We start from the raw sequence: 12,702 nt of genomic DNA, 5'->3' as shown, positions 1-12,702 counted from the left end.
CAGAGATCATCCTCAAATCAAAGGATTGTGGCTGCTGACAAGACAAAAAATCAAAGTTAAGGTTACTTATATGACACTTATATAACAGAAGAGTCACCCACCTCCCACTCTACTTTGGCAACAAAAGCCATAAAAAAAACCTGAAGAGGCCATTTCTCCACAACGCCTAATTAGAACTCCTGTTTATACAACTATGCAACAAGTGTCATAACCACTGAGCAGCTGGTTGAAAGAGATTCCCATTGGGATGCTGAGCTGCCTCACCTTGTTTCCAGCTGCACAGTCACAATTAAACAGGGTAACTATACATGAGAGATCTCCTAATTTGGCTTCCAATAGTAACCACTGATCGCAAGAGGCAAATATTGTGTCTTCCCTAAAGAATCAGGTGCTAGCAACCTTGTGAAAAAACGGCACTGTGTTTGCTGACATTAGAAATAAAGTGCTATCTATGGTTTTAGAAAAGACAGAACTGACTTTCCAGACTTCCCATAACTCATGGAGAAAAATATTAAGGGCTGGATCCTCGGCCATATAAACAAGCACAGTTGAAATTAATCAAGCTTTTTTTATTATTATTATTTATACCAGCCAAAGACTTGGCCCAATATGGAAATAGCAAATAGAGGGTGGAAAATGAAACATTTCTAAGTTTAAATATTTCAAGGAGGGAAACATGCCTAGACTCCCTGTTTCCAGCATGATATCAAAGGTGATCACTCTAATGGCTGACTGTTTCCTTTCTCCTATACAATATTCCACCATTAAACCCCAGGCTTCTCCTTTGTGACCAAAACATTTTTACTTTGGTATTATGAGAGGCTACTATATTCCAGAATCAAACACTATTTTACTGTCAGGACTACCTTATCAGGAAGCTTAAGTTGTCCTGAAGAACATTCCCACAACCCTGCACCCACTTTTGCACTGCATGAATCAGAATCACTGCACAGCTGCAAATTATGGCAAAAGAGACTGCTATCTCTTCCTGAGCTCATTCATTCCCTTGAGCAACCAAGTCCTTGCTCTCCTGCTGGGAGGGCAGCATTTACAATTAGATATTCAAACAAGGCACTAACCTTTCCTGACTTATACCTGATCCTGCATTTGACTCTGTAAGCACCGCACTTCTGTTTCTTCAGCAACCTGCCATCTGAAAAACCATTGCAAGGATGCTTGTTCTGTCCTTAACAAGCTTCCCACCATACTAATAGTGGTGACAATGTTTTATAAATTTAACTACCATCAGGAGTTCCTTTTAGGAGGTAAAATAATTTCTTAGACTTTTGCTATAATAAACCTCTCAAGTTTTCTGTATTTTAGTGTCAATATTACCCCAAACTATAAGTACTAGGGCTATGCGAAACAGCACTGTTTCATTTTGACTTCTGTTTTGCCATTTCAAAGGGACAGTTTCATTTTGTTGTTTTGTTTCATTTTGAAGCACTGTTCCATTTCATTTTGTCGAAACTGTTTTGCTGTTTCAACATGTTTCGATGTTTTGCCCATAGGCTATAATGGGGAATCATCAAAATGCCTATAACTTTGTCATTTCTTGCCTAATAAGGATGAAAATTGCAGAGATGGTAGCCCCTTCTGTGGGAATGAAGCCTGCCAAGTTTCAAAGAGACAGATGCAGGGGTTTTCACAAAACTGCACCTCAAACAGTTGAAAGCAAAACTCATATCACTTGCCAGCAGCAGCAGCCTGCTGTCATCCCACGTGCAGATCTGGGGGCTGATGGGCTGTGGGGCTGTGCCAGACTCCTCCCAGGGGTGTGGGCCCCCAGATCTGTGTGCCAGATGACAGGACATCCAAGGGAAAGCCAGTGGCCAGGACTGTGCTCGGAGCCAGGGCTGCGATACAAGTGGCTCTGCCAGCACCACGGAGCTCAGCCCGACAGCAGGAGGGCCAGTGACGGAGCCACTCCAAGCGCAGCCCTGATGAGCACTGTCACAACCCAAGGTTGTGATTTTTTGTTTGTGTGTGCGCTTCGGCACCGCTAAATTATTTCCCGCCATTTTTGTCGCTTTCTTTGCACGGTAGAGCTCTCTGCTGCTAGAGAGAGCTCTGGTGCAACGGGGGATTTCCCGCCAAATTACAGCTTCTTTGCAGTGTGCATTCCTTTTGCATCGTAGTGATGCTCGCTGCAAAGAAGTTCCCGCCATTTGTATTAGAGTCCACGTCATGTTATTGGCCGACTCCTAATTTAGGCACACGTGGTGGCCAGCGATTGGCTTGCTAGCCATACATAAGGCTTGTGTGGTTTCCGCCCAAGTTGGAGGACTCCACGAATACCGGAGGAGGGAGAGATATTCTGTGTGAAGATCTCCAAGCGCTGTGGACCCTTGCGGATCTGGCGCACCTCCCCTAAGCAGGCAGAGAGAGGCAATAGAACCGAGCCTACGGAGCTTTCGCTTCTCCCCTCTCCCCGTCGCTGAGCGCAATCCTAGACGTATCCCTTTCCTATAATTTCGGACCCCACGGAGCCTAGCAAACTCCGGGGAAAACGTATCGGACCCACGGAGCCTGAATAGCTCCGGGGAAACTTTTCGAATTCAACTTAACCGGACCCGCGGAGCCTAGCAAACTCCGTGGGAGCAATCGTTTTGTCAGAGTCCTCCAACGAGGGTTCAAGCGGGAGCTGTGCCTGGAAACTTATCCAGCCTACACCAATACCATCTTTGGGTGTAAGTAAACAATCTTTTCAATCAACCGTTACACCTCCGTGACTAATTCTAACTCGCGTGCACAAAACCATCCCGCGGTTTCTCCCACCCCGCGTGTCCGGGCTGACGGCCACAGCCCGCGTGCACCGGAGACAGGTCCGGTACGACCCCGGTTCGCCCCCGGCTTGCCCATGGCAGCCAGAATGGGATCGGAATCACCGCCGCACATGGCAACGAGGGCGGACTCGGGGCCTGGCCCGCACAAGCACAACCTGGCAGCAGGAGGCAGTGGAGAGCCACTGGCCAGGGCTGCGCTCAGTGCGGATCCGCCACTGGCTCTCCGCTGCCTCCCGCTGCCAGGCTCAGCTCTGCGGAGCTGCAGAGCCTCCTGCCGCTGGGCTGCACTCGCCAGGGCTGCACTCGGACCCAGGGCTGTGCTCGGAGTGTCTCTGCCACTGGCTCTCCCACTGCCAGGCTGAGGTCTGTGGGGCTGGCGGAGCCACTCAGAGTACAGCCCTGGCTCTCCCCTGCTTACCACCATGAAGCTGCTTTGAAACTTTCAAAATGTTTTGGGTGCCCTCATTTCATTTTGAAGCTGTTTCGAAGCCTTTTGTTTTGTTTCGATTTCACTGTTTCAAGCTTGAAACACGTCGAAACAGCTTTGAAATGAAACACCTGTTGACATCTCACACAGCCCTAGTAAGTACTAGCACAGGGTTCAGCAACTCCCTGACATGTGCCAGAACATCATACATGAAGGCATTTTGCTTGGCATACATGCCTCAGTGGAAAGTGGAGAATGGGCCAGGGCTGTGCTACCACAACACTGATCAGGCTCCTCATAGCTCCCCCACCGTCTTCCCAGAACAACTGCCCACTTCTGGGAACAAGATGGGCTGGAGCTCCACAGACCCCAGTGTAGCTGGTTGCAGCCTCCCCACCACCTGCCATGAGTACCCAGATCCATGGTGGGTGGCAGGGGCCTGCCCAGAGCCCGGGCTGGCTGTGGCAAGTAGCTAGGAAGCTCCAAGCAGCTGCATGGGGGTCCACAGAGCCTTGTTTCGGCTTGTTACTGGTGATGGGCGCATGCACACCTGGGCCAGACTGCCTGCTACAGCCAGCCCAGGCTCTGGGCAAGCATCGGGGTCTGCAGAGCCCCAGCCTGGCTCATTACCAGACACAAGCACTTCAGGGAAGGGAGGGGCCTTGGCTCTGCTGCCACAACAAGGATTGGACCCCTTGCGCCTCCCCCGCCATTCACCCCTGGCATGCCAACATCTTCCATGTAGAGCTTGGGGGTATTTTAGACACTCTTTCCAAAAGTGTTGCCAACCCCTGCCCTAGTATCTGTATCCAGTATGAAAAGGGTTTTTGAAACATGGGTTGACCAAGAGTAGTCAGAAGCATTTTCTTCAATATTGAAAAGGTTAAATCCACCTCTCTCACTTAAATGGTTTCCCCTTCTTACCCAATGTATGCTGCAATTTTGCTGTATTGGTAAACTGAGAAAACTTCTGTAACAAGAGCCATCAACTACAGCCTTACAAAACTCTATACATCTGTGAGTATCTGGAGAGTTAGCCAGTTCTTGACAGCCTCAATTTTCTTGTTGTCAGTGGAAATTTCCCTCTCACTGATTGCATGCCAAAGGTAAATTACCCCTTCTTGAAACAAATCACGTCTTTATATTCAATTTCAGTTTGATCCCCTTCAGCTTGTCTCAGACCATTTGCAAACATATCCATTTTTGTTTAGCATGCACCACAATATCATCTAGGTATAACAAACAGCCTAGAAGAGGCACACTGTGCAGCAACTTTTCTGCTCGCTTTTTAATGACGGCTGATACACTTCACAAATGAAAGCTGTCACTTTAAATTAGCATGGGTCTTGTCCTGCTGTGAAAATAGTCTCTTCCTTGGCCTTCTTTGGCCAATATCCGACAGCAGATCCAGTATGGAAAAGGAGGTTGAATCTGATGTAGCATCCAGGATATAATCTATGGTAATTTGTAAAAATCCATTGAAATGACCTCACTTGCCTTTTTAAAAAAAAATAATTCACACAGAATCTGGTACTGCAAGCTTTATCTTTAATCACAGCTCTGTGTGAGACCTAAGAACTGGTTAAAGACTCAATTTTGCCTTTGTAATTAATTTCCTTGATGGCCTGCAATGCATCTTTTCCATTGAAAAACAATGGCACGGCTGTTAAAGGGGCAGTCTCAATCTTAGGCTGGCCTAGTGCAGTATAACCCATTCTTTGGTGCATCAAAAAAACAACGCCAGATCCTCAACAATAAAGTCTAACATAATTCCACTATTCCTCAATTAAGCATGGAGTGCTGTACAGCAACAAGACCAATGGAAATTCGGAAAGTTTATTTTCCTTCTTCCACATATATGGCTTTCTTCTATACTAGCTTGTCCAAGATTCACCGGCCCACATTTTGCAGGCCCAGTTCCCCTTTTCTTTTATTTGCTTCTTGTCAGAAACATTCAATATAATACACAGGGATCCATTCCTACTGTAGTGCGCAGGTTTGTCATTACCCTGAAATAGAATAGTTTTCTGAAAGCATACTGTTAGGTTTACAATAATTTGGATTTTTAAGAAGTATTAGCTTTACAGCTGAATACAAGGCATGACCTGTGGCCTAGCAATGCAGCTGACCACAAGGCAGAATGATAGCTAGGCCTTTGCTTGTGTCAAGTAATCATTTTAACTGCACCAAGCATTTTCTGAGTTAAAAAGTGAATCTGTGTCTGTGTGCTAAAAAAAATCAGCTACAGCAAGAAGTAAGATAAGACAGAGAAACCATTGTTTGAGCTTACTGGTTGTGTCCTTGAGAAGTATCTTCTACTGTGTAAGGTTTTGCTAACATAATGTTACTGTTACTTAACTTTTAGCTTTTAAAAAGTGCTAGTTCAGCTTAATAAAAATATGCTGTTACAAAGATTTGTAGAGCACCGCCCCAAGTATTGCTTTTTGTTAACCATATAGTCTTGCTTTGTTGTAAGAAGTATAAAAGATCGCCTCACCCTTGAGGGGGGGCCATTTTGCCTTTTGCTGGCTTTATGGTCTTTGCTCGAGCAAATAAACAGCTGTCTTTCTTTACCCGCGTTGTCTGTCAATCAAATTACAGCTAGACAACGGACCTTGGGGAGGTTTCTCCCACCACAATTTGGCACCCCAGATGGGACCCGTCTAGCTTGACGCCTTTGGAGACCTCCATCCCCCGACACCCCAGCGCGCACCAGGTGAGTTCACCTATTGGGTTAGTCTCGGGAGGTGGACGATCCCCTCAGGACCAATAAGGCGGGATCCTCAAGTCGGGTAAAGGAACGGTACCAGCGAGTACCTCAGGTCAGGTATATTTTTGGTTTCTATCTGGTTTCTGCTTTTCTGGTTTTACCTCTAGAGGTCTCTGGAAGCAGTCTTTGAGGGTATCTGTCTGCTGATCTAAACGCTGATAGAGCCAGCAGCCTCACCGAAAGGCAAAAGACACAGATATAAGGTAGAAATGCTGTTATAACGGCCAATGACTAGGGTCTCGGATTCAAGACGCCCCTCCTCACTGAGAAAGCCAGTGGGGTCCGAGAACACCGGTTGTTGTACGTGGACGAAACAGCTTCTAGGCAGGTAGAACTTAGGGAAATAAGACTGCTTGTGCTTGGATATAATCATGGGTTCCGGTCTAGGGAAAGTTATTCCTGATTCACCCCTTGATTTTATGATTAAGAATTGGAAACATTTGGAGGGACGGGCGGAACTGTCCAAGTCTCGTATGGCAGAACTCTGTTTAATTAATTAGACGTCTCATACGTCTCAGTTAGATTTGGGAAGACAATGGCCAGAAAATGGATCATTTGACCTAAATCGCCTGGCTGCCTTACAAAAGATCTTGGAGGACCTCCGCCCTGGTCAAATTAGTTATTGGTATTTATGGGACAACGTTGCTAGCAAGCAACTAAAACCTTTAGCTTCCCAGACCCCTGCACCTTTTCCAAATCTGTTAGCTCCCCTTCTATATCCAAAACCTGCTGCACCACCGTCATATTCAGAAGATGATTACAGACCCATGCCTAGGCCCCCTAACCTACCATTGATACCACTCCAAATGTTTGAACCCCAAAACATTGCCCCTGGGCCGGCCGAGGGACTGGGAAGTCTTCGGGAGGCATCACCTCGATTGTCTCTCTCGGAATCCCCGAGTCCCGGATCTGGAGATGGGTCCAGAGATCCCTCTCCAGATTCCAGTTCCACTCCGATTTCAAATCGCACTCGTCAAAAATTGTCTAAGCCTGCACTTCAGTTACCTCTAAGAGAATACCCTGTGCCTGGCGAGGGTGGAGAAGTTATCAATCACTGGACACATGCTCCGTTCTCCACCACAGACCTCTTAAACTGGCAAGAAAACACCCCCAGGCTCAGAGATGATCCCGAAGTAGTTCTAAGACGCTTCAAAACCATTTTCATGACTCATAACCCCTCCTGGTCAGATGTCATGCAGCTTCTCGAAAGCCTCTTAACTATGGACGAGAAGACTCAAGTACTACGCCATGCTGACCAATTTCTAGCCGATCAGCCCCATGAAAACCACCCCATGCCTAATGGCGTGCCCAGGCAAAATCCGAATTGGAATTACAATCAGGAAAGGGGGCAAAATTCAATACGAATGCTGAAAGACAGCATTTTAGAAGGATTAAAGAAAGCAGGAGATAAAACTACAAACTGGTCCAAAGTGACAGCTACTGTTCAGGGTCCCGAAGAACACCCTTCAGACTATTTTGAAAGACTCTGTAAAGCTATACGTCAGTATGGAAACATGGACCCCGAGACACCTGCCACTTTGCCTGTGTTAAAACTTATGTTCATAAGTCAGGCTAGCGAAGATATTAGAAAAAAGCTTCAACATAACACTGAGGGTGTTGAGGGCAAATCCATGGCAGAAATCTTAGCCATTGCTACTAAAACTTTTAATAAAAAAAAAAAAAGAAAAAAGGAAGAAAAAAAATCAAAAGATGCAGAAGAGCCAGTCTTTTGAGATTATAAAGCTGCCCGCAGCTTACGTCTCTGCACAATTAGATCCAGTGGCAAAGGGGGGAGTAGGCTGCCTTCGCACAGTGGCAGCAGCTGCAACCATAGTCGAGAAAGCCCAGGAATTAGTCCTCGGATATCCCCTTATCCTAAAGGCTCCACATGCAGTTGCCCTACTTCTACTCCAGAAAAATACTCAACATTTTTCTCATCAGAGAATAAACAAGTATGAAACCACACTTTTAATGGCTACAAACCTGGTCATAGAGAGATGCAATACCCTGAATCCGGCTACTCTATTACCTCTACCCAGTGACGGGGAACCAGACTCTTACGATTGCCTTCAAGTTGCAGCATTTTCAGACAAACCCAGGGTAGATCTTAGTGACTTACCCTTAGACAACCCTAACTTGATTTTTTTGTAGATGGCTCTTCAAAATTAGTAAATGGAGTTAGAAAAACGGGTTATGCAGTAGTAACTCCATTTGAAGTACTTGAAGCTGAACCACTGCCTGGGCAGTTGAGCTCGCAGGTGGCTGAACTTACTGCCCTTACACGAGCTTGTCAATTAGCATCGGGCCACTCTGTAAATATTTGGACTGATTCTAAGTATGCCTTTGGAATCTGTCATGCCACTGGACAATTGTGAAAACAGAGAGGATTTATGACAGCTTCTGGAACTAAAATATCAAATGCTAAATAAGTCAATGATCTCCTATAAGCTATAATGTTGCCAAAAGCCATAGCTGTAATGCATTACCCAGCCCATACCAAGTCTCAAAAGGCAATGCCCTGGCCGATGCTGCAGCTCAAACAGCAGCCTTACAACCACTATCCGCCCTAGCCTTCCAAGCTCAAATTCCCTAGTCAAAGGCATATTTGGGGATATTGCTAGAGCCAAAAATGTACGAGTCTGCACCACCTTTAGAACAACAGAGATGGAAAGCGGCAGGAGCCACCTGTGAAAAAGACGGAATAAGGCGATTGCCTGATGAAAGGATAGTGTTACCTAAAGCAGCTCTTAGACCCTATCTGCAACAACTCCATCAAAGCAAGCATTTAGGTTGTGAAAAACTTGCCACTATCACTAACAGGCTGTTCTACGCACCCGGAGTCTACCAGGAAGCAAAAAGGCTTTTAGAACACTGCAGTATATGCAAAAGGTTTAATATCAAGGGAGAAAAATCAGGACCCCCTGGGGCCCGCCCCTGGGCTTATACTCCCTTTAAAAGACTACAAATAGATTTTGCTGATATGCCTAAAGACAATGGGTACAAAAACCTCCTAGTAACTGTTGACCAAGTCACGGGGTGGGTAGAAGCCTTCCCCACCAGAAGAGCTACAGCACAACAAGTAATAAAAATACTCCTTAATGAAATTATACCCAGGTTTGGTCCTCCACGTATCATTGAAAGCGATCAAGGATCACATTTTACTGCTGACATAAATAAAACACTGGCCAGCTGCCTAGGAATAGAATGAAAATTCCACACCCCTTGGCACCCAGAAAGCTCAGGACAAGTAGAGAGAATGAATCAGACCCTGAAACAAAAAATTGGAAAGCTATGTGCTGAGAGCGGGTTAAAATGGACTAAGATTCTCCCACTGGCCCTTATGTCCATCAGAACTACCCCCAGGAGAAAACTAAAGCTCAGCCCTTACGAGCTGCTGTTTGGACACCCTGTTCCCCAACATTTCCCCTTATTACCGGCTCACACTTCTTCTCTTTTAGGCGATGAAGGACTCACCTCCTATATTTTATCTCTACAGTCTCAGTTAAAATCTCTCCATAGGTATGCTGCTTTAAGCCAACCCCTCCCTGCCAATGTCCCAGCACATCGCATCCAGCCTGGAGACTGGGTGTATATAAAAACTTAGAAACGGTCTCCCCTTGAACCTAAGTGACAATGACCGTATCAAGTCCTCCTCACCTCCCACACCGCCGTAAAAATAGCAAAAAAGGACAACTGGATTCATTATACTCGTACAAAGAAGACAGAAGTTTCACCAGAGCTCAGGATCGGCTCCAACGCGAGCTTCCCTGACCTGGAAAAGGGGAAGCCAGAAGAAGACGACTGCGGACTTCGTGGGAGCACCGCACGCCCACCTGACCGCGACAAGGGTGAGCCAGAAGCAGACGAAAAAATAAAAAACAAACACCTCCTGGACCTGCAGCCCGTTAGATAATATAAAACTCAAACTAACCAAGGTCCACTAATGAACTGTCACCCTTTTGGGGTCCTGCCCAGCCCAGAAAGCACCGAACTCCAAGTACTGCATCCTCTAGACACTTTTGGATCAGCTGAAACCGAGCACTTTGAGACTGTAACATATCCCAGAAGATCAGTTATTGGAGCTGCAGGGTTGTACATACTGTTTGTGCTGATTTTGGTTATAATATGGTTTTTATAACTATGTTATTTCTAATCTTTCTCTTTGCTGGAGAAATAAGTCTCTCACAGGGGTCGGCTATAGCTGTCAGTTGCTGCAGATGTGCGAATCCTGGTGCCCAAGGTTTTCCTGTCTGGATAAGCGATTCAATCAAACTCTCTGATATAGACGGGAAGGTCAACATTGCCCGTTGGTATCCTCCCTCACATTGCTGTAGTTCAGCAGAAGTTCGGGTATTTACTTATGAAACAGAATATTGTGTAAAGTCTAGCCACCCAGTTTTCAGACAATTTGCAGAGTCTCCTCAGGCTAAGACTACTCTTAAACCTAATGTTGCCCACATCTCTGATAATAATATGTACCTCCAATACGTTGAGAGAGCCGCTAAAGCAGAAAACTAAAGTGATTGTTGGGTGTGCAGTCATTTTCCTCTCCACACTCAAGGAGGCATTCCTATGACTCCCATCCCCTTGGGCCCCATTGAGTCACTTTTAAACCCCTCTAATAACCAAGCTTGGGACCAAAGTCAGCAGGAGTTCCTTTTAATAAAGCCTGTTGTTGGAGACTGGTGTTTCTATGTAAACTGCTCAGTATCAGACTGCATTAATTTAGGCACAAACATATGTCACCACTATTTTACTAGTTCTAGTGGAGGAGACTGGCGTAATAATAACACAACAACTCCTACCTATTGCAGCTCTTACAATGATTTCTACAGCAGCAAAAATTTAACCAAGGGCACTAATCCTATCTGCACCCCCATCTCCTCTTTAAATAATACCTTGTGGTATTGTTTGTACACTGATACCTCCCGGGGACAATGCTTCTTCAATGGAACTGCAAATCCTTCCTTTAAATCAAAGGGTGAACGCGGGGTGCTAGGGTTAGGAAACGGGGGCCGAATACCTCCTAAGTATTCAAACCTCGCTGCTTTAAAAGAACAATACTGGGTCTGTGGCTCCCACGCCTACCATAAAATCCCTGCCAAAGGAAAAGGTATCTGCTATCTGGGAATGCTAAAACCCTCTACGTCCTTTGCCATGCACCTTCCACAGGGCAAGTGGCGAAACAAGAGGGATTTGCAAGAAAGCCGTGATATAATAAATAAATATCAAAAAACTCAGCTTACCAAAGGAGTGTTAGTCGGGTGTTCTTTAGCAGGTATACTCCCAAGAGTAGGCACTGCTTGTCTTGGAAGATTTACACTACGCCTACAAGCTGTGATAGAAATCATGGCTCATGAATTCAGTGAAGGTCACAAGGAACTCTCGAAGGCCGTTGCTGCCTTGGCTGACACCCAAGAAGAACTCAGACAAATGATAATTCAAAACCGTATAGCCCTTGATTTTCTCCTCGCTGCTCAAGGGGGAGCTTGCGCAGTTATCGGACCAGAATGTTGCGTTTGGGTTAACAGTTCTTTTACAATAGTACAAACCCACCTCAATGATGCAGCTGTCCATATCCAAAAAGCCGAAGATATAGCAAAAATCCCCAAAGACACATCTCTTAGTTGGCTCACAAATTGGTTGCCTTCTCTTACAGGATGGCTTAGACCTTTTGTATTAAGCTTAATTGGAATTGTTATAACTATAATCTGCCTGTTGTGCTGTTTTCAGTGTCTATGCTCTCTAGGACAACAGTTTATGCAAAGGCAAGTAAAAATGTATGGTCAGTTTGTACAAATATCCAGCATCAATCATCAAAAACTAACCCCACAAGAAGTTAAATACCTAAAAGTGCGTTCCAAAATTTCCTCTAAAAAATTGGAACAAAGGGAGGAGTTGTAGTGCGCAGGTTTGTCATTACCCTGAAATAGAATAGTTTTCTGAAAGCATACTGTTAGGTTTACAATAATTTGGATTTTTAAGAAGTATTAGCTTTACAGCTGAATACAAGGCATGACCTGTGGCCTAGCAATGCAGCTGACCACAAGGCAGAATGATAGCTAGGCCTTTGCTTGTGTCAAGTAATCATTTTAACTGCACCAAGCATTTTCTGAGTTAAAAAGTGAATCTGTGTCTGTGTGCTAAAAAAAATCAGCTACAGCAAGAAGTAAGATAAGACAGAGAAACCATTGTTTGAGCTTACTGGTTGTGTCCTTGAGAAGTATCTTCTACTGTGTAAGGTTTTGCTAACATAATGTTACTGTTACTTAACTTTTAGCTTTTAAAAAGTGCTAGTTCAGCTTAATAGAAATATGCTGTTACAAAGATTTGTAGAGCACCGCCCCAAGTATTGCTTTTTGTTAACCATATAGTCTTGCTTTGTTGTAAGAAGTATAAAAGATCGCCTCACCCTTGGGGGGGGCCATTTTGCCTTTTGCTGGCTTTATGGTCTTTGCTCGAGCAAATAAACAGCTGTCTTTCTTTACCCGCGTTGTCTGTCAATCAAATTACAGCTAGACGACGGATCTTGGGGAGGTTTCTCCCACCACACTACTTTGGCTTCCAAAACAGATTTAGCAGCTAAGAATCCCATAAGACTCTGGCTCTCAAAGCAGGTTTGAAATGCTATCCCTTTTTCCTTTGCTGGAAACTAGCACATCATTTAGCTGATAAATGGTTTCAGCCTTTGCAAGCAAGACAAATTATTTACTTCAAAA

The 12,702-nt window shown here is 45.1% G+C and overlaps 1 protein-coding gene across 1 annotated transcript; it reads left to right on the top strand.

Moving 5' to 3' along the window:
- The first annotated feature begins 5,204 nt into the window (after positions 1 to 5,204).
- On the top strand, positions 5,205 to 12,470 carry LOC132250151 (syncytin-2-like). The gene is made up of 2 exons (XM_059726453.1): positions 5,205 to 5,929; positions 9,503 to 12,470. Exon 2 carries the CDS (start codon positions 10,556 to 10,558, stop codon positions 11,885 to 11,887), a length of 1,332 nt encoding a protein of 443 aa, XP_059582436.1. The 5' UTR covers positions 5,205 to 5,929; positions 9,503 to 10,555; the 3' UTR covers positions 11,888 to 12,470.
- Positions 12,471 to 12,702: the final 232 nt, after the last annotated feature.

The sequence above is a fragment of the Alligator mississippiensis genome, chromosome 4 (assembly GCF_030867095.1).
Source record: "Alligator mississippiensis isolate rAllMis1 chromosome 4, rAllMis1, whole genome shotgun sequence".
Lineage (NCBI taxonomy): Eukaryota > Metazoa > Chordata > Crocodylia > Alligatoridae > Alligator > Alligator mississippiensis.
The sequence above is the reverse complement of the archived record's forward strand: the minus strand, read 5'-3'. Positions and strand labels throughout refer to the sequence as shown.

Excerpts from the sequence above, each read along its gene's own strand:
- LOC132250151 (XM_059726453.1), top strand. The coding sequence starts at position 10,556 with ATGACTCCCATCCCCTTGGGCCCCATTGAGTCACTTTTAAACCCCTCT.